This window comes from Lampetra planeri, chromosome 3, assembly GCF_965212315.1.
Source record: "Lampetra planeri chromosome 3, kcLamPlan1.2.h2, whole genome shotgun sequence".
In the NCBI taxonomy this organism is placed as follows: domain Eukaryota; kingdom Metazoa; phylum Chordata; class Hyperoartia; order Petromyzontiformes; family Petromyzontidae; genus Lampetra; species Lampetra planeri.
Genome location: NC_136109.1, coordinates 22,310,838 through 22,332,580, shown reverse-complemented (window position 1 = coordinate 22,332,580; position 21,743 = coordinate 22,310,838). Strand labels below are relative to the sequence as shown.

The 21,743-nt window shown below is 41.3% G+C and overlaps 1 protein-coding gene across 3 annotated transcripts in view; it reads left to right on the top strand.

Moving 5' to 3' along the window:
• Positions 1–411: 411 nt before the first annotated feature.
• The window catches only part of CCDC171 (coiled-coil domain containing 171), a 34,277-nt gene continuing 12,945 nt past the window's right edge, over positions 412–21,743 (top strand). For 2 of the 3 annotated variants that reach the window (XM_078623840.1, XM_078623846.1), the window contains exons 1-22: positions 412–771; positions 1,834–1,903; positions 3,323–3,473; positions 4,404–4,578; positions 5,070–5,260; positions 5,365–5,511; positions 5,653–5,745; positions 6,028–6,188; positions 6,578–6,716; positions 6,964–7,063; positions 8,543–8,649; positions 11,627–11,716; positions 13,398–13,598; positions 15,369–15,536; positions 16,882–17,070; positions 17,887–18,433; positions 18,605–18,724; positions 18,918–19,144; positions 19,363–19,533; positions 20,103–20,294; positions 20,602–20,747; positions 21,200–21,254. In XM_078623840.1, coding sequence (XP_078479966.1) covers positions 1,836–1,903; positions 3,323–3,473; positions 4,404–4,578; positions 5,070–5,260; positions 5,365–5,511; positions 5,653–5,745; positions 6,028–6,188; positions 6,578–6,716; positions 6,964–7,063; positions 8,543–8,649; positions 11,627–11,716; positions 13,398–13,598; positions 15,369–15,536; positions 16,882–17,070; positions 17,887–18,433; positions 18,605–18,724; positions 18,918–19,144; positions 19,363–19,533; positions 20,103–20,294; positions 20,602–20,747; positions 21,200–21,254 — 3,438 coding nt within the window. In that variant the 5' untranslated portion in view covers positions 412–771; positions 1,834–1,835. The remainder of the gene's footprint in view (positions 772–1,833; positions 1,904–3,322; positions 3,474–4,403; positions 4,579–5,069; positions 5,261–5,364; positions 5,512–5,652; positions 5,746–6,027; positions 6,189–6,577; positions 6,717–6,963; positions 7,064–8,542; positions 8,650–11,626; positions 11,717–13,397; positions 13,599–15,368; positions 15,537–16,881; positions 17,071–17,886; positions 18,434–18,604; positions 18,725–18,917; positions 19,145–19,362; positions 19,534–20,102; positions 20,295–20,601; positions 20,748–21,199; positions 21,255–21,743) is intronic. The other variant, XM_078623841.1, reaches the window with a different exon arrangement.

The following is a 21,743-nucleotide window of genomic DNA, read 5'->3' as shown; positions in this document are numbered from 1 at the left end:
CCAGGTCGCTTCTGAAAAAGAAGCAAACAGCTCAGTGGGCCTTACCTCGAAAGATAAAAACAAAATAGCATAAATATTGACTTAAAGCTTTCGTGACTGCAGGAATTCATATTTTTATAGCATAGTTTTGTATGTTTTTGTTAAGTTTTTTTATTTACATTTCTTATACTTTGCACTCCAATCGTCATTTTGTATTGGTTGTCTTTGTAACGCTCTGACCCCCCCCCCCCCCTTATTGGACATCTGCAAAAAAGAGCTTCATGGCTCATCGGATTCCTCCTGCAGTACAGAATGTAGAACAGCTGTTTGCGTGGGGGGCGGGGTGGAATTCCGCGTGACGTCCCCCCTCCCCCACCGTGTGCGTCACTCATCCCACCGGCCAATCAGCGCGCGTCATTCATCCCACCGGCCAATCAGCGCGCTGCCGGAAGTGGCGATTACAGCCAACGGGAGAAAATGGCGTCCGATTCAAGCGTGCGCTCCGTCGACTGCTGGCGGTGAAGAGAACAGCTGAGGGGGGTGGTGGTGGTGGTGGTGAAGAAGACCGGCGCCTGTCCGTCCCCTCACCCTGTCAACTTCCCTGTGCGACCTCGAGAAGAGATAATAGAGAGAAGAGAGAGAGAATCCGTGAGAAGGTGAGGGATTAAGAGCACCCCGCAACGCACACCCGGTGCTTCGCGTGGCTGTCCGTCCTCTCACCCTGTCAACTTCCCTGTGCGACCTCGAGAAGAGATAATAGAGAGAAGAGAGAGAGAGAGAATCCGTGAGAAGGTGAGGGATTAAGAGCACCCCGCAACGCACACCCGGTGCTTCGCGTGGCTGTCCGTCCCCTCACCCTGTCAACTTCCCTGCGCGACCTCGGGTAGAGAGAATAGATAAAGAGTCCGTGAGAAGGTGAGGGATTAAGAGGACGCCGCAACGCACACCCGGTGTGTTCCCGCTGAGGTTGCCGCGCTTCTTGTTTGGCAGCGCCCGGCACCCCCCGGGCGATGCGGCGTCTCCCATTGCCGTGGCAACGCAAGGAAAAGGAGCTTACGCCGCCGTGTTGTCGTAGTTTTGTGATTGATGAACATTTGTTTGTTTGCTTTTATTTTGTTTGTTTGATGATACTGCGTTGGCAGTGGTGCATGGTATAAGCGACGATAGCCCAAACGGCCAACGACGCCGGTGTAACACGTCGGCTTTCGCGACCAATATCATCCATAATACAGGTTTGTTTTGGGTTAGATCGCGTAAATACATCAGTGTCCTTATACCCGCCACCACCCGACACAGCCAATTAGTAAGGGTTGTCACGTAAATAGAACATGGCAATTCGTTACGAGTACAGCACACAGGTGTGTTGGAGAGCAAAGCCACAACATTTACAATTTGAGTACGACGTTTCGCCAGTAATTACAACCAGCTTCATCAGGCGACAGACAGAGACTGTGGCCAGTGCTGGGGTGCATTGTTGAGTGACATTTGAAACAAATGCAATCGTTATTAATGTGGCCGATACTTTTTGGTACAACTCTTGCAATCAGTTGTGTTGGTGCGGTTGCTGTACTTATTGTAGAGTGCAGTGCTCTGGTTAACATCGTAGCATCCAATCAGGGTCCGTAAACTTAACGGCTTTTCTAACGGAGACAGTGGCCCCGGCCGCGGGAATGTGGAATTTCCAAAATGACTCGGGATCGAGGCAAGAGGTGAGCATCGCGCCACTTTTGTCGGAGGGTGGAGACACTCTTTGAGTGCCGCTGGAAACAATTTAGTACAGCTAGTGCAATGTGTTTTGTTTTGTTCTGTTGCTGGTAAACATTTGAAGAATATGTAATTTTCATTAATCCACAGATATGGAGGCTGTCAACAGTGATTTAACGCAGTCGCTGCACCCTGACAGCAGCGACCATGACGTACACGGGTATGTGTCGTTTTTTAAACAATAGTTTTTAACGACTGTATTGCAAATGCATGGAACGGTTGGTTTAGCATGGCTTCCAATACTGACTAGAGTTGGTTAAATTCGAGTACTGTATGTCATCATCGATTCCTTTGTGGTTTTCACACGATTGCCGGTTGTCTGCCAAAACATCACTTGGTTAACTTTACTCGTACTTTCCAACATTCCTCCAGTTCCTCTTCTCATGTCTCCGCATCTCATCCCTGCCTCTTCCATTATTTTCGCCAACCCTTGCAGCATCTCTTAGTAACCCTTTCAATTTATTTTCACGATACCTTTGACCACCCAAAACGACCACATTGTATAAGGGCCCGTCCATAAATGACGTCACGCGATGGACGATTTTTGACCCCCCCCCCCTCGTCACACGGCGTCACAAAAAGTCAGACCCCCCCCTCAAATATGACGTCACAAAGCTCTGCGCCCCCCCCCCCCTCAAAAAATAAAACATGCTTCAAATCGCTTTAAACTATTGTCATTGTAGTGCGTATTTAATGTGGTGCTGCACTCTTATTAAAACATATTTAATTAAGTAGAACGTGTTGTCTATATTTATTTAAAGTTGCGCATTTTGATGTGACGTCACATTTTTCACACATCGTCTCGTCACAAATGACTGACCCCCCCCCCTAGGTGCGTGACGTCATTTATGGACGGCCCCTATGGAGTTACAGTATAATGGTTGTTTTTGCTATATTACGATACAATGTCTTGAGGTAGTGAGTGACACATGCACATAAGCACAGAATATTGATTTGGTGAGCTTAAAAGATAGCAACATTTGCATAACCAACATAAACATCTGCAAGGGTGGTTTCCTTGCAGTTTGTCCTGACGATTGAGTCAGTTTACCATATAGTGGCTTTAAGTAGCAGCTTTTGCAACTGCAGTGCCACACCCTGGAACCTTGCCTTGGCTGGCATACTTAATGGTGACAACCGTTGGTGGATGGTCATGGATTCAAAGTAGAACACGTGTAGGATTCTAGATGATTGAAACCAAAATTATGCTGGCTGGGTCGCCATCCCGACAAAGAAGTATCGCGTCCACAGAATATGCATACTGGAATTTGAAGAATAGGAATACCGTACTGCTATTTTTGTCACTCTGAAGCCGTAATACAGCACTGTATGTTGTGTTTTGCAGCGTTATTTTTATTTGGAAAGTTTTCATTTCGAGACTTTTGGAACTTTTATTTGTCGTGAAACTCTATTCTGCCTTTTCAGTGTTCATTGGCATTAAGTATGCATCTAACGAGGTTTCTGATCTGGTTTTCAAATACATGTTATTTAATAAAATTAACCTTTTTTTACACTACACAGTACGTATTTGCTTTTCAGTGTTTACATATGTCTGCTAATTATATCCGGTTGTTTTTAGGTTGCAGGACACTGTACATCTTTTGCAGTCTCAACTAAGGCAACTACAGGCAGATAATGCAGCTGAATATGAGACAATCACAGACGTTCGTCGGAAACTAAACCAGTCTGAGAATGAAAAGGTGGAGCTTACAAGCAAACATAATCAAGAGGTAAATGCCACTTGAATATCTGTTTTACATGTTTGATTTTGTAGGTATGGAACTATTGGAGGCTTCATTTTATTGAGATCAGCTACACACAGTGTTTTCCGAAGGAAATTACAATGTTCGGCAACCGGACCTTTGCCGTTGCCAGCCCATGTGCCAGGAACGATCTGTTACAAAGGAAATATTTGGCTATGGAGGTACAGTTATGCCATACAATGACAAACAGTAGATATGTTTTTCATGTACAATTAGGGAAAGTATTGTTAGAAATCAAAACCATTGCATGAATTCCAATTTGAAATTTGTATTATTGATATCTTGTATTGGTATCTAATTGAGGCCTCTGTTGACTTAATCTGCAGTTGATTATCAGCAGCCCTGGACAGATTGAGATAGTTGAGCCATGTCAGATAATACATACTTGTCAACACAATTGGCCCAACAGCAAAACAAAACTAAATGTGATTATTAATTTATTTTGTTAATTAGTTTCCAATTATCGTCTATTTATTTAGGTATACACTGCACCTCCTCTCTTTTGATGTGATGTGGGGTTGCTGTGGGTGGTTCATATATTCTGAGCCGGAAAGTGTGGATAAACAAATAGCATACATGTTTTGCCAGTCGATCCTCTTTGTGTAAAGGCTTGGAAATTAGGATGAATTTGCCACCATTTTTGCATCACCATTTTTTCCTACGCAAAATCTCGGGTAATAAGAAGACTCATTGAGAGGATAATATATGTTGTGCAGATAGATTTGGGAGTGTCAATAATATGATTATAGGATGATAGTTATTTATTTAAGAAGATTTTCGATATAATTATGTTCGCGTAATTTGTACCTTAGTTTACTTTTCAAAGCACGTTCTTACGTATAACTGCGCAGTTGATTGTACCTGTGCGTATTTGTGTATGCATTTTCATATATGTAGGTCCTAATTTTGGACAGTCAGGTGATGAGGCTACGAGCTGAGCTGGAAAAGGGTGAGGCACTTCGACAGGATTTGGAATATGACCTGGCCCTGAGCAGGAAAGAGGCATGTGCAGAAAAACGCCTATTTGAGGAGAAAATCGTGCTCGCTGTTCAAACAAATGATGAGATGAAAGGTATGTTTTGCCTGTTTTGTTTCCAAAACAATGACACAGCATGCAATTATTATGTCTGCTTTTACATTTGCTGAACAAATTCCAGAGTTAAAAAGCTGTAATATTTGTTGGCATAGCAAGACATTTGTAATAAATAACACATTACAGTGAACTAAGTTTTAATACACAGAATTTAGATTTTTATATATATAAAAGAATGTTATTTTCTTAGCAACATGTAGGGAATCAGGCATCCCATATCCACGGAGTGCCTGCTGTGCTTTTCAACTGATATTTCCTACCACAGTCGTGCAAGTGGCATAAAAAAGCACTCATTTGCCATCACACTGATAGTTTGTGCACAGCATGAGCCGTGTGAATACAACATGAGGTATTTAAGTTTTGGTGATTCAGCAAATGGAATTATTAAAAACTATAAGCCCTGTTTAAAACTACAGTGCTGTATGTACTGCAGTGACATTTATATGCATGTGTATAACATGCGTTTACAGCGTATGCCTTAGAGTTGCAGCAGAAGGTGTCTGACCTGGAGCGAGCACTGAGGATTTGCAAACAGACGGCAGAAGAAGAGCAGTGCAGGCTTCGGCTGGATTTGGACAGCCAGAAGAAATTAAACAAAGACAGTCACTCTCAGACTAAACGCATTTCCGCTGAACGTGTCCAACTAGAGCAAGTTATAAAGGTACTTAAATGTTTGAAATAATATGACTACGAAGAATGTTGTCACTCGATGAATTGAAATGGCAGTGCTATGATCAAAGCCAACAACTCTCTCCTGTGGGACAGGAACAGAAGGAGGTGCTGACTAAACTTCAGTCCACTCTGCATTTAGCGGAAGAAGAAAAATGCAATCAGAGTGAAGTTTTGCGTCGGCAAACTTGTGAACTTGAGTCTTTTTCTCAAAGGGAGGCCAAGATGAAAAAAGATTTAGAGGTAATTAGGAAATGTTGCTTGTATATCACTCGTGAAATGTAAAACATGGTTGTCAGTGCCTGGGAAAAATATAACTACTTTTACGGACATATAAATTGACGTTTGCTTTTACAGTTTATTTATGGAGTTTTTTTTCTGCAGGTCGCCCAGCAGAGATTGAGGAGCTTGGAAGACAGCAACGAGGCAGAACGTGCTTCTCATCTGGAATCTAAGTTTAACTCAGAAATAGTGCAGGTATGTGTGGCTGTTGTTATACAAATCAACAGCAGAGGGTGCTAAAACACCAGCGTTTTGCTTGAAATAATTGCACACAATGAACGAGTTGACTATCCATAAAACAATGAACGTGGATGGTTTCACACGATTATACTTGAGTCTTTTATCAGGCTTTCGTTTGCTCAGTAATTCAATGTGTTCTACAAAGTACCTGTTAGACCTGTAGTTCATTTGAAAGAGGTAGTTTTTAACCTGCTAAGAATGTTACGTTATATATTACTTTGTCTTTGGCCATTGCAGCTGCGCCTCAGGGACTTGGAGGCCTCGCTAGAGGTAGAGAGGTTGGCCAGAAGCAGTGCCGACTCCAACTTGGAGATGATCCGAGACCAGTTCAGACAGCTGGAAATGGCCTATGAGAAGGAAAGGGCACAGGTGCAACAAACCGCTGAGCGTCTGCACCAGTAAGTGTGGTGTGTGCTCAAACCACAGCCGTGCTTAATATGAAGTCGGTGTGTGAAATTGGGATAGCTTCCCAGACATGGTGACTATTCCTTGGTGGCGTGGATTGTCTAAAATTCCACAGTCTAAGATGTGTATGGATTCTAAACTTTACGAGTACAAATGCGTTCAGAAAACTCACGAACAACACACGTGGTATTTATTAATTTGGTAGATATACGTATTTGGGAAACATTTTTGAGGATAACCCCTGAACTGATCATAGTTTAGTTCCAAAAAATTCAAAATTCTCTGGACAAGTGGAACGTCTATGTAATACTGCTTTGATTTGTGTGCCAAAATATCATCCAAGTTACTTTTTGAGACAACAGTTAATTTACTTTACATGCAGATTTGAAAAGGAGTCAGCGGCCACGGTGAAGCAGATGTCCCAGGAGATGGAAGACAAGAAGAAAAATATCGCAGATCTCTCAATACAGCTGCAGACAAATGAGAAAATCTCAGCCAACTTCAACAAAGAGCTTAACTTGGTAAAGACACCTGCAGTGTCATTATTATTACAATTATTGTTAGCTCTGTAAAGATCACGTCTGTAAATTGAACAAATATACCCGGTAACTAGTTCACAGATACGTCGTGCGTCTCCTGTGCTTAATGAAACAAATGGTATAATAATCTGTATTGTGTTCATCTTATATAGATTTACCATAGGTGAATATGGATGTGATCGAAGGGTGAAGAGTGAAATATGTGCATGATGGATTTTCTGCCGTATAGGCCAAGAAAAGGCAGGCATACCTGGAAGAGACGTATGGGAGACACATCCGAGATTTGGACATGTTGCTGGAGAACTTTGGAATCGGTTCCTTGACACCTGGTCTGTTGAAGTTTTAAAGACTGCTGATGTGTTGTTCTTTAAAATGTGCTTATTAAAAATGTATTTTTAAAAAATGTTAAATCAATTACATTAACCTTTGAAATTAAAGAAAATATTCAGTACATTTGGCACTAATTGGAGTGCGAGTAAAATGTGCGAAGCAAATATTGCAAATGTGATATTGTTTTAAATTGCGAGTGCAATATTCATTGCAACAAATGTGGCATCGTTAAGTAAACTGAATTATTTAGTTTCAACGACACATCAAAAGAGTAGTGCAATTATATGCAGCATTTATAAACAATGAATATGTATAATTCTAAAAATTTGTTTTATGACAATATTTAATCAAAGTTGGCAGTGCTGGGACTATTTGTCAGGGCTGAAATATTTTGGTCCCTTGTGAAATAAAAGCACAATTTACTAAATGTTAATGTAGAACAGCTGGCTGTCACAGTGCCTTGTGCACGTAAACAGCAAGTGATGTGATTTTCATCTGTGTAAAGACAGCAGGATACCCCCTGCAGCAACAAACATTGCAGAGATATCATGTCTACTGTGGGACTTAATATGTTTTGGTACGCTTGGGTAGTTTTTATTTATGTTATTTATTATTGTTATTTTTTATTATATTTTAATCAATTTCTAATCATGGTCATGAGTTATTATCACACTGCTTATCCATAATCATGAAAATCTTTAAACCCTCTGCATGTAAACATAACCAAGTGGTAATGTAAATATTTGTTTTTTGTTTTGTGGCTGAAAAACAGATGTTTATATCCTCAATAGAGGGGTGTTCTTTCCTGCCTTGGCAAGCTGCATGCTCTTACTTGCCTGAGACATCTTAGGCTTGTCAACTCTGTCTATTGCTGTAACCATTTTTATTCAATTTAATGTCTCTTGCCATGGATGTTTCATCTGTATTTTGCTTCCTCTGTTTGGTATCCCATTGGCATTCCTTTGTTAAACCACATCTTCCTGTACCTGTTCTGCATATTATTTTATGTCACTGGTTTAAGCTTTGTTTTTGTTACATTTAAATTATTAAATAGTAAATCATTCATGTAGAAAGGAATGCATGTGGAGAGTTTGAGAAATACATTTTCTTCATCTCAAGCTATTTCATCTTTTCTCTTGGATCATTTCCATGCTGACTGCATTTTTTTGGTTTATATCTGAAGCAAAAGCTTTCTACTAACTTAGCTTCACTGAAAAATACATTGATAATTAAATACCCTTGTTCCGTGTATTTTTTTGCCTGATCCTGAGATTTATGTTTTCTAACTGCTTGCTGTTTTTACTTTACATTCTTATTGCCTTTATTTTCGCAAAATTCCACGGTATGAAAGCTGCAGGTTTCAAGGCACTAAATTAATCATGTCGTGGTGAGATGCATGTTGCGGCTCCTACCATCGGTCCCCTCTCTGCTGTCTTTTTGTGTCCTCTCTCCATATCTTTTGCTTCCCTTTTTAACAGCGGCGCATACGGAGCAAGAGAAGGGCCAGGGTCCCTCGGCAGTGCTGCAGAGCCTGCGGCTCACCCTGACAGATTACCAGGGCCGCTTGCGAGAGAACTCTAACGAGGTAAGGGGGTGGGGGGGGGAATGGCTGCAGCGGGCGCATGACTGTAAGCAGCCCAGCAGGGGACGTACAGCCTGCGGTCATTTACCGCGAAGCGGCAGGATGCCACAGGGTGGGCACTGGGAGCAAAGGCTCCAATTGCTACGCAAACAGTTGCATTCATCAACTCGTTTTTAAGTCCCTTGCTTACAAGAGCCATTGCAGAGTAATTGCAGGTTTATGACGTAAATGAACACACAGTTTTTATTTGTCGACCGTGTGTATTTTTTTTCAATATCGAAGTATGAAGGTAACTAGTTTCACACTGAGGCTGCAGGAATTTAGATTAGGGGAATCTCTGTGAAGAGGCAGCATTTGACTGCAGGAGGATTGGACTGTAGGATAAAAAGAATTATAAAAATGTCATCTGCACATCTACAATCAGGTGTAGCCAGCGGCACTACAGTACAGATTTGTTTATAATATGTACACTGCTGGCGCTCCTATGTGCCACAGTCTCCAAGTAAGTAGAACACTTAGAGGAATTATTTTGTAGTTTTGAAAGAAAAAAGTTACACTCTCAAATATTTCTGAGGTATATTTTATCATGCTTCGGAGTTTGCAGTTTTTATTTTTTTATTTTATTTATTTTAAGCAATTATCGTTGTGAATTTATGTTGCAGTTTTAAGGCCAACCCTGGGTTGTTAGCCAGCCCAAGAGGGGCACTGATCAGCTCGCACCATGTCCTACCACCCCCTGCCCAGGACGGGATAATTGATGTGCTTTGGGGCCCAGGCTCCGTTTCAGCACACCTAGTTAATTTCCCTTGCCCCGCGGCCCTGCGCTGTAAATCTGTTGTTGGTGCTTTAAGTAATGACCGAGCAGATGCTTGGAGAGAGGCTGAGATTTAATAAACCTGATCTTCTCTCTCTGCATGACTTCATTACATGCTGGATTAACTGATGGAACATCTGGAAAAGGGGCCTTTATTGCCGCTTGCTCTGGCGGAGGTGACACGAGACGGCCTGCTCTGGGACAGCTCGGACTGCAGTTCCTGGCTCCGCGCCGCAAATTATCTGCGAGCAGAGAGGCCACCCTCCGGCAGTTAACGTGGTTCTTGAGCAGGAGAGCCAGAGAGTGCTGCTGCTGCCACAGACGGGAGAGACAAATGAGTGCGTCTCGGCATGTACTCAGTGAGGATAATTTGTGCTGTCGCGATGAGGGATGAGGGGGAAAGGGCGTCCATGCAGGCATCTGCAGAGATCCATACGGGGGTCCGTGTAGCCAGGGTCAGGCTGCGTTTCACCCAGAGAGTCTCATTACTGGCCAAGTGTGGGCCTCGGGAGACCACAACAGTGGGACTGAGGCCAAAAGCCAGCAGCACTGAGTGATCTGGTGGTCTAATTACGAGCACAGCATTGGAGTCCCTTCAGTTTTTAAGAAATCCTTGTAGCTTTTTGAGAGCGTAATTGGTAAAAAAAAATAGGAGCACACCACATTTACTTTGAAACAGATGTTACCGTGTTTACATGTTTGGCAACTCTTTTTTGGAGATGTTTATAGCACAGGTGGATTTGAGGTAGCGAAGCAGTATCAATTCAAGGAATATTACTTTACATTTTTTCACATGTCGGATTCTTATACCATCCAGAATTCAGCTGAACTAGGTTTTAGTGTAAACCCAATCCAGGATGTGGTTTTTGTGTTAGGTCATGTGTTGGTCAGCGTATTATGTTGCAATATAATAACCTATAAGATGCACAAAAATATGCGTGTAACACTTAAAAAATGTGCTCAGGTTTTAAAAGTAGGTGTAGATGATAGGACTCTGAATGCCCCTAAAGAGCCATATGCTCTACAAGACAGATGTTAACAGTGATTCTAACAGTTCTTCATATTTCAGAATAGGATTTTATGCTTGCTCTGATGCGGCACTTTGGCAGTGGCTGCTCCTCGTTTGGCAGGTGGAGTGGTGGAGCCGTCTTTGTTTGCTGTGAAAATGATGATGATGCATTTACACCAATATCAATGCCTTTATTTCGTATTAGGGACCGTAATCCCTGGAAGTCAGAGTCATCCGGAATGTGGCGTGCGCAATTGCAGGAAGCGCACTAATGTTTCTGTACAGTTGCATACATACATACTTAATGAATAAAAAAGCGTTGCAATAAAAACTTGTGATCCTCATTGAAATTAAATTGATCCTTTAAGTAGTTAAATGCAAAAGTTCAGCACATTGTTTCATTTAACAGTTTAAACAATGCAGTTAGGCTATTAAATGTCTGCTATTTAGTGAATTTTAAGCAGACATTCTTTGTTTTGAATTAATTGCAAAGTATTTTATGTCTGGTATGTGGGTAAAACATCTTGTGAGTCAATTCAAGAGCATTTTTGAACCCATGAGGACATAATGCTGGCGAGTGTATGGTTTTGTGTGTAATAGATGAGGTGTGAGAAATGGATCACATCCTAACAGGCCTGATAGATGCTCTGCCACCATTCTTTGCACCCATGGCACCACACATTGTCATGTTGTGGCTTCGCTGTTATATTCACACAGCTTAAACATTTAACTCTAGTCTGTTTGTATAATCATGCAACAATGACAGTTTAAGAGGAGGACCATTCAACCTGATGGTAGTGTATCAATTTTCGTAATGGAAATCGAAAAGGAAATACTAAATTTAGTGATAGCGCATTATTCTAAGCTCTAAGCTTCTAAAACATCAAAGAAAGAATATTCAGAGATGTGATGCTAATACTATGTTTCCCTGCTTGTATATATTTTGTATTGCTTAGCTTAACATTTCTATAGATTGTTACGGCCTTTTTGATACACAACTGTTACAAAAATAGATGTCTCGTGAAAAAGAAACAAAAGTTTGTTTTGTATCAGGTGTGTACAGAATATCATTGAGCACTGTTTGGGTGATTGGCTTTATCTCAACTGTAATACAAATTTGATGACATGTTTCGGTGCTTGTGGTCTTCTGTTTGCAGTTGGACAAGATGAAGCGACTCTGCGAACAGATGAGTGAAGAGTGCCAGTCCTCTAAAGAATTGGTTTGGACACGCAACAAAACACTGGAAGTAAGCCTAAATTACAGATAGCATTGGTTAGAGATCATTTTTTTAGATAGACTGTGTTAAAAATTTATACTGCCTTCACTGAGGATATTTTTTCTCTTTAAATGTTACAGGCATCAAGAAAGGTCAATGCATCACTCTCACTGCCCAATAATAATGTTTCATAATGATCATTACCCGTTCTATACTTTGTTCCACTTAGATACAGCAGTGTGCAGAGGTTGGACCTTTCAAGAAGGGTTTTAAGCACTCACAAAAAGGGGGATACTGACAAATGTTTACTCTGGCTGCGATGTGGAATTGTCCACCCTGCTCGCAGTATGAGGGACTGTTTGAGTTTCCAACCTATTCCCAGATGTACACCCCCTCCATTCTTCTGGCTAAAGATGAGCCACCTACCTCAGCTACTACCATAAAATAATCCTCTAAAACAAACATTTGCGATACCACAACAAAAAACTATACATCAAACATTTCCTTACATGTCCCATGGTGAGTATACAAAAGCTATATACATTTACGATGGCAAATACAATGTAGGGAAAAAAAAGATACGTCTCGTAAAGCTCTATGTAAAAACATATAAATGAAGGAAATTATGTTTACATGCATATTTCACATGAGGTTGGTGCAGTGGTATAGTGGTTAGCAAACTGCTATGAACCCCATTGGCTTGAGATTGATTCCCAGCCATGGCTAAAATTGCTGTTGATTGACAACTGAATTGGTCCTGAGCCCCCTCTTTATCAACCCACACTCAAGAGTGTGGTGAAATATGGTCAAACAACTATCACTTTTCTCAGGAGTTGATGTACAAAGGGCTGAAATTAGTGTTTTATATTTCAAACTGCATGCACATTTTTAGAATTAAAACATCTGCAATGTGTTAGTATAGTGGTAACCCAACAACAATATTTAAATACTCACCTCAACATTTTAAAATTGTAATTGTCATCAGGCTCCATGGTGTTGAGTGCAGTCTCAAACCTATTAACTCTCCCTTTCTGGCCTCTCTATTTATGTGCTATAAAGAAGGCTCATTGCCCGAAACATCACCTATTTTATAATTTTCTTTTAAGGCAGTGTTATTAACGAATATGTAGTTTTTTCCCCAAATATACTATAATTCTATAAATTAATATTAAACCAATGTACACACTATCAAATGTAAGAATGTAATGTTGCTTTGAAAAGAGTTCTTAAATTATAACTGCATTCATTGCATGTCTACTTGTTAACGTCATTGGCCACTCAATTTATTTTCTCTAAAACAATCTGGTCAAAAATGTATCGAATTGGAAACTTTGTAAGATTATTTGGTTTCCATATAATTGCAAATAACTAGAACAGCAGCATTTGTACACACACCAGAGAATGGCAGGGCTCGAGTTCATGACCCATTGACCTTTTAACCATGAAATCATTCCCACGTGGAATATTGTGGTGTTGGACCACTAAACTATAAGACAACCTAACAAAAGCATCTGCACATTGACATTGAGGTGATTGATAATTTCCCTTGACCAATATGTATGGAAACTATATCAGTCATATAGTATTGTAGTGATATTCTAATACAGCATTTCGATCAATATATGTGTTTATTCTCCACTTACAGTCTTGCCAATGAAAAGATAACTAAATTGTACTATGCTATGAGTATTAAATTGCTAACTGTGTGCAGGACTTGCAAGCGCAGTTGCTTGCAGCGAACACTGAAGTTGTGAACCAGCGCGCCCAGGCAGATGAACGCGTTGGGTCCATGGCATCTCTGCAAAGCGAAGTTCAGAGGCTGCAGGCCAGTTGGGATGCGGAGAAGGCCCACTCTGCTGATGCCTACACACAGCTTAATAAGCTGCGTCAAGCCTTTGAAGAGGACGTGCAGGTAGGAGTGAACTTAAGAGTACATGCTACTCTCTTTGACCGCTAAGCCACCAAAAGGTTATCGACAAGGCCTTTCCCAAGGTCAACTCATTGAATAATCTCCACTTTTTGCAGAGGCGCAATCAATTTGTAATGAATTTTTTACTGTTTGCCATTGCATTTCTCACCAAAAATTACCTTTGAATGCAAGTACTCTGGTATTCAAAACTATAATATGTATCATTAAGTCAACACATTAAGTCCTGATTTGTTTTGTTCATCTTAAATAGATCAATATATTATTTTCTAACGATTCCATTATAAGTACCATATAATTGTTATGCCGATTGTAAAGTTTTAATGCTGGTTATTTGACATCCTTTTTCTTACACCTTGTTGAGATTTAACATGGAGTATAGCTTTGATGACAATAGATGTATTTATAGTGCCGCCTAAATCAACAAAGTGTGAGCATGCCACAAATGTAATTTTACAGAATTGTGTTGGCCACTTGCTTTGTATTTATATGCACTTTGCACACCTTAGTAGCAGAAAATCAAAGTCAATTAGGTTAAGCTGCCTATTTTCTGAGGGCACAAGTTCAGAGCTCACGTAGAGGTTAGATAACACACTCAAAAAGCATTTGCTGTCGGATAGCAGCAGTTGCGAGCTGAAGTAATAATTTCAGGCTATGTGGCTAGGCATGTAAAGAATGAGTGTGCTGAACAGTGGGCATTTATCTGCCGTGACCCAGGGCTTCCATCACACGCTGCTCCATCCGTTTGGGTAACACATGAAGTGTGGTCGGGCTGGCTGTTTATCCTGCTGCCACCTCTCCACCGGTGTTCTGGGTGATGGATGCGACATAGCGTCCCACATTGCTTACCACTGCTACATGTCTCCATTGCCATGTGCTCGTCACAGCGATACAACAGAGGTCTTAAATTATGCTGAGAAGGATAAAAAGACCCCAAATGCCCACTTTAGAACTGAATAGCAGATTACTGTAGAGGCACAAGGCAGATAACTTAGAGAAAAAAGAGAGCAACCTTAATATGCATAATATTAGGCATATACATTTTTTATAAAATAAGTTCCTTTTAAAATAATAATATCTCAATGGGATCGTGGTGTAAAATTGAGCCCGAATTGACTATACCGTGAAAAAATGTTCACCAAATTATTTTTTATATACCCATGCCATCTATATAATATTTTAAGACTTGGAATCTTACATTGCATGGAGCTGGTTACAATCTTACAATTCTGTCATCTGCAGCATCTCAGTATAAAAAATTACTTACCGCTCCCATTACTACACTGATTAATTCTGCATTCCACAGGGCATATATAGTATTAATTAAATAGTCTAGAATTATTGCCGCCACCAATAAATAATCAAGTGCACTAAAATTTGTTTTATTCAAGTTATAGGTGGTGAACTATTGGTATTGATTTTGTCTTTTACTGCACAATTTCGAATTGGTTCCAAAATTGTATGCATTGTATAATGGAATAAACAATACACGCCTCCCAGAGGTCGCAACCGGGTACCCGATACCCGTACCCTACCTGATACCCGGCTACCCGTACCCGGCCGGGTACGGGTAGCCGTTTGCGACCCTGGTGCGGCCGGGTACGGGTACGAGTAGGCCGTGAGTCACTGGTGAGTAACCGTTTGTCACTCATTTCGGGTAGGGTACGGGTACCCATTTGCGACCCTGGTGCGGCCGGGTACGGGTAAGGAATCAAAACCCGTTTGCGACCTCTGACGCCTCTTTTCCCTGCGTAGGAGAAGCTGACCTTCCTGCATGGGCTCTACCAGCGGCTTGTGGCAGGATGCGTGGTGATTCACCCTCCCAAAAGCATCCTGGGACAGTTTACATGGGCTGAGCTGTGCAGCATTTTGCAGGAGAATGTGGACGCTTTAACAATGGACCTCAACCGTAACCTGGAGAAGGTGACAAAATGTGAAGTACTCTGAAGGCCCAGCACCGCAATCCTTCATCTCACTGGCTTTCACACGTTAAAACTACTACACTGTTAACGTTGGTAGGCTATGTGTGCTGCAATCGCAATGCGAGATGATATTGATACCGATTGTTGATGTACATTTAAGCTATGACTACAGAGTTTCAGCAAAAATTGTTTAAATCCTTCATGTTATGTAAGAATAAATCTTGACTTAAAGCTTTCGTGACAGCAGTAATTCATATTCTTGGGTCTTTCGGTAAAGTCACATAGATAGGTAAGAATGTACAAGATACTTGCACAGCCTCAGCAGCCCTTGTACAATATGCGAGTGGTGTTCCTCTCAGTGTCAAATTGTGGTGGATTTTAAACTCACGCCGGTGATGTGTGCTGCATGCGCAGCATGTGTTTTGGTGTTTTTTATTCATGGTGCTGTGCTTGGTTTACTGACATGCAAACAACCCATTGTTGGTCAATGGTGAGCTATTATGTGTTGCCATGTCTGAACGTTCATAGTGTGCATTCATGTCACTATTGAAATTAGGAATGTGTGCTTATACTTTCACGTTAAATAGTTAAACCTTGTAGACATGGTATTATTTTATGAAGACTTGCATTGATGGCACGAATAAGCAAAACTTGTGTTTATATGTGCCATGGCTTTTGTATAGAATCAGAATCTTAGGCTCGAGGAATCCGATGAGCTATGAAGCTCTTTTTCACAAATATCCAGTCGGAGCGGGTCAGAAGCTTGAAGGCATAAAGCTTGAAGCTACATTCTCAGACATGCTTTAAGTGCACAGTAATTCGTTTCATAAGCATACAAATTATCTTTAAAAGTAAATTCTTAGATGGCTAAAGTGTGTGCTATCATTAGAGATAATTGAAATCCATGCAAAACACCACTTAATATGTTTATTCATTTATTTTTTCCTTACATGATGCACAACCAAAATGTAACCTCTATTTTTACAGTGTGGATCCTATGGCAGAATAGGGTCACATCCTTTTCCATATTCAACATGTTACATAAACATGACCTGTCACAAACAAATATTTATGCATATTTGGCAAGCAAGGCAGAATGTGCATAAAAATGAAAAGCACCCCACAGGCAGGAAGCTGCATAGTCATTACAGAATAGGTAAAATATAAAATGACAAATATAATTAGTCAAAACAAGATGCTATGTGTTGTACAAAACCGTTTTTTTCAATATATTTTTTCTTGTGAAATGCAGCAAATATGCCAACGTGTTGTGTGGTGCACAAGAAACATTTGTATTTTTTTTAATAGGACAATGCCTCAGCTAAGATTTGCTATTGTCCATGCAGGTGGCCCACCTTGAGAGATTGTGCAATGGCAAAGAGGAGGCCATGAAAGAGCTAAATAAGCGGCAGGATGCCAGCGTCAATCGCTTGGTGGAAGGAATGCGGGAGAAGGAGGAGGGCTGGCACAAGGCCAAGGTGGCGCTGGAGCAGCACTACACTCGGCTGCTGGGCGAGGTGCACACGCACGCGCAGGTAGTGCCACGGCTCCTGAAGGCCACTCTGATTTTTGATGGGGAAAACTGTATTTCCCAGTGTTGTTAGCCCCAAAGAAGTCTTCACGGAGGGCTTGTTGCTGTATGAAAATGGTTTTCTGGCAGATTAGCCGATGGCCTCAATTACATCCGATTTCGCGAAGTTAATTTGTTGTGCACAAATAAAATCTCATATTTTCATTTCATATGGTATCTTGCAAGCGTTGCTCATGCAGGAAAGGGCCACATTTAATGTAGCAAGTTGTTATTTTTCAGTTTTAAATGATAAATGTATTATATAATAAGTACAGTGCACATATCTCATCTATGGTTTAAAGTCATGCTTTCTGTATATACACTTTTATATCTGCACAGGGATGCCTGGGTTAATTGGTAGCATTGTCTGAAAACAGGTGCCAGGTATTGGAATTGGTATCTAACTTTGCCAACAGAGATAATGAGATCACATACAGAGTACTCGGAATTAATGTCTAGTGTTCAATTCTTTGGATGTTGTGTTATATAATTTGCACGTGTAATTAAACTTTTTTTAAGCTAACATATGTGCCGCAATTTTCTTGGGCGGTAATTGGAGATTCTTTCCCGTTACCTTTATTTAAAAGGAGTTGTTATCAATTATGTAATTCAGAGAGAGATGATGGTGTTTATGTATTACACTCAGAGTAACAAGGACACTCCCAATTCTTCTTAAGTATCCTAACTCTTGTAACTGAATATAGGCTTCTTGACAGTGTTAATAAATTAAACGTCCATTTATGGTGTTTTTGAACATCTGGCTTGTGTGTTTGATCTAAAGAAGAGCCAAGCATCTGCAAGTGATCTCCGTGGGAAGGTGAACGAACTGACTTGCGAGAAAGAGCGCCTGATGGCAGAGCTAGTGAGCCTGCAGGAGCAGCTTTCCCGTGGCGTGGACGAGCGGGCTGCCCTGCTTACAGCCTGTGCCCTCCTGTCGGGTGCTATCATCCCATTACGTGCCCGAACCCAGGCTCTTGCCACCCAGCGGCTCTTCCTGGCTCAGCGGGCTGTTAAATGTGACCACTTTTGTAAACAGCTGGCTGCCCTAGGTAAGGCTTTGTCACTAGAGCTTAAAGGCGTGCAGCAGAAGTCACCAGAAACAAGATTGGATGAACTGGCGTCTGCCTCAAAGGGAAAACTTGCGTCTTCTTCAAAAAGAAAGGGTCTGCTTCGATTTCGCTTGGCTGTGGTTGTTGTGCTTGGGGCCAATCGGCTGCAACGGCTGGGTGGCTCTACCCGCAGTCTTTTCACGTGGACCGAAGGTACAGGAGATAATGGTGCCATGCTGGTCTGCACTGGAAAAGTCAAGCCCAGTGAAGGCCAGATGAGTGAGTTATTCCATATTTTTTTCTAAATATATACTTTGTTCCAAATGTGAATTTATCTCAATCGTATTTTTTTCCAGAGCTCAGCCCCAGACAGCTCCAACTGAAATTTCAGAGCCATGCTATAAAGATATTCTGAGATTATGTACAATACATGTTGTTTTTGTGCTGCAGGCTCCAAACAAGCGACAAAAGACAGAGTGTTCGCTGCTTTACGCTGGTTTTCCAGCCCTGAACTGCAAACAGCCATTATACATTCAATGAGTGAACTTCAGCAAGTCATCAAACAAACAGGTGAAGTGCACAGAGCCTGAATGTCTTCATGCGTGACTGAAAGAAAATATATGAGAGTTGTGGTACCATTTTGGGTTTTTGTATTAAACTTGCATGGACGGAAAGTGGGTTCAAGACCAAAAAAAAAACTGCAGTCATTTTTTAATGCAGTATTTTACTGAAAAGTTTGTTTCATAACATTTTCTTTTTACAGAATTACATGGTGCCTCACTTGGACAGAGTATTGTCACAGCTGCACGGGCAGCCTTTGCTAATTTGTTGGACCATCTGAGCATTGAGATGGAGTGGTCTGTGGGTTCCAACAACCTGCACTGTGAGTGGAGAGAGCCTGACTCACTTGCGTGGTTACTAAACCAGAGGTTGACCAAGATTACAGCGCGTGGTCATGGTGATGAGCAGCCGACTCAGTACACCATGCAGGTACATTTCATCATAATATATGTACATATCTTCAATTGCCAGTTTTGAAATAAAACAAATCAATGCCAAAACATTTTTTGTTGTTTTAGGTGGGAGATATTCATTATTAGCAATGCTGTGAACTCAGTTTTACCATTTTATATAATTGATTTCATAACTCTGAATGTTTGATAAGTGTAGCAACTTGCATGGGTGTGACTAGCATGTGTATCTTGCAGCACTGTGTGGGCTTGGTACAAAAGCAGCTGCTGGAGTTCACGGAGAGACTGCATGCAGCTGAAGTGGAGCGGAGGGCTAACCGGCTGGAGCTTGCCCAAACCCGTGACTTGAGAAAGCACACAGATCATTCTCGCAGCCTGAAGAAGGAGCTGCAGGAGCTCAGACAAGCGGTGAGCCACCACCTGGCATTAGCTGTCACGCCCTCACATCACCTCATGACCCATTCCGAGTTTTAACTATCTCCAAGGGAAGCCCCGCACTTATAGTGGCTCTTTCTCTTTGATGTTAGCTTAACCATTATCTCAACAATTTTCCATAATTCTGACGTGTAATGGTTTTGTCGGGCAGTAGCGGTTAATTCACCTAATTGTTTCGCACTGATAAGTACCACAAGATGCACTAGAGGGAACAGAGCTTGTAGCGTTTACTATGAAAACCAACTTCATCTTTGAAAATATGTTTTTTATTAAAAACGTTAAAATAAACACAACCGTTTTTTGCTATGCTCTTGTGTAACCAAAACAGTGTGTGTTGCCTCCAACACATGTTGGCTTCTATTGTTTTGCATGGCAGCGTGTGTATTGTTTATGTGCATGTGGTGCTCGTGTACAGTTTAAATAGTGTGTTTGTGGTTTTTTTAACGATGTTTTGCCTCGTCCCTGCTGTGTCTTGTGGTTTTGTTTCTGGATTTTTTTTTCCAGGCCTTTTTTTGCATTCTAACCTATGCTGTTGTCTGCAGACTCAAAACCTCGTCCCAGTGGAGCAGTTTAACGGAGTGTGTGAGGAGCTGAAGAGTGCACTGGCCAGGGAGCAGCTGGCTCAGCACCTCCTCAGGGATCAGGCCCACCAGCTGCAGGAGCTTGGGGATCGCCTGCAACAGCATGCCAGCCAGGACACGGAAAAGGAGCAGACTCTCGCCGAAGCCGTCAAGGTGCCGTTAAAGAGAACACATAATATGGCAGCAGTGACTTTGGTTCTGTTATTTTCGCCAACTGTAACAAAAGTCATAATGCTGCGTTTTTTACGGTACGAAGCTGACCGCGAAAGGTATGTTGTGTACGTCTATACGTATGGTTAATTTATTTTAAACTGGTTGTGAATGTGGCAAAAATGAAGTCATAACATAAGTCACATGTGAATGCAGTAAGTTTAGAGTAAGTAGGTGGTGGAAAATTTGAAAGCATATGCCAGTGTGATGTAACTACGATATGACTGAATGCAACTTGTTTTTGAATTAGGGCTTATCGGAGGCCAAGCTGGAGGTGCGGAGAAAGGAGCATGGCGTGCAGCAGCTCAATCGTCGTTTGGCCCAAATGGAGGATGAGCGACGGCGGTTGCACGATGCCATTAAGGGCACTGAAGATGTTCTTCGCAGCAGGACCAGGTGAGCAAAGGACTGCTCCAACGGGCATCTATTGTCAACGGTTCCACAGTGACGAGCGAAATTGATTGTCTTGTGCCGCATTTTACGCAGTACAGTAGTGGTATCCTTTATGCAACCAGGAGATGAAAATAAAGGTCCGGTGAGACGTGTGATGCATTTTCTTTTTTGCAAGGGTAACTTGGGCTACATGAAGTCAGTTATATTTCAGCAGAATAATGAAAAACATTTTACATTTAACAAATACAAATTATATTTAACAATGGTTTGTATTGTCATAATGGCTGCTGAATGCAGAAAGGATTAGCTGATTTCTGTAAACCTAAAACATAAATAATCAGTATTGTAATTGTAGTATTTATTTGTCTTTCTTACCGACAATAAAATGTGCACACTGTTTCATTTAATATATATATGTATACTCATTAAAAACAACTATATCTATCTTTAACCAGGAGTAAGGAAAATGTGACAAATTATATGAAATGTCTGGACCAAAGTCTTCAGCAGGTAAGGCATGATTCTTGTACTTTTTTGTCTTCTTCAGTCACATGTTTCACATGTGAACTAAATCGAATTTTTATGTTCACATTAGTATTATTATTACTACTACATAATACAGTGTAGTTGGTTACTGTGTGGTGTATTTTTGCTATACGTTTGCCAGGATGTAGGCTCTCTCCCAGCAGGTAACTTGCTGACATCCGGTGGTTTTATGTAAGTCAGCATCAACACTGCTGAGCGGCTGAAAGTTTTGACCCCATGGCTGCTTGCTTTGCGGGAGTAAACAACCTCGGTTTGCACCTTGCGTCATGCAAGTGACATTTGGTCACTTGGGTTTCATCACTTTGCTAGCTCTATTGCCTTTTTAAACACTCGTAACTGGCAATACAAATTGTCCAAAATATAGACCCTTTTTTTACCAAACATTTTTTTTCATTACATGTACAGCCGTTTTGTCAAGCTACTGCTGTATGAGGGCCTCCCTGTCACCGTACG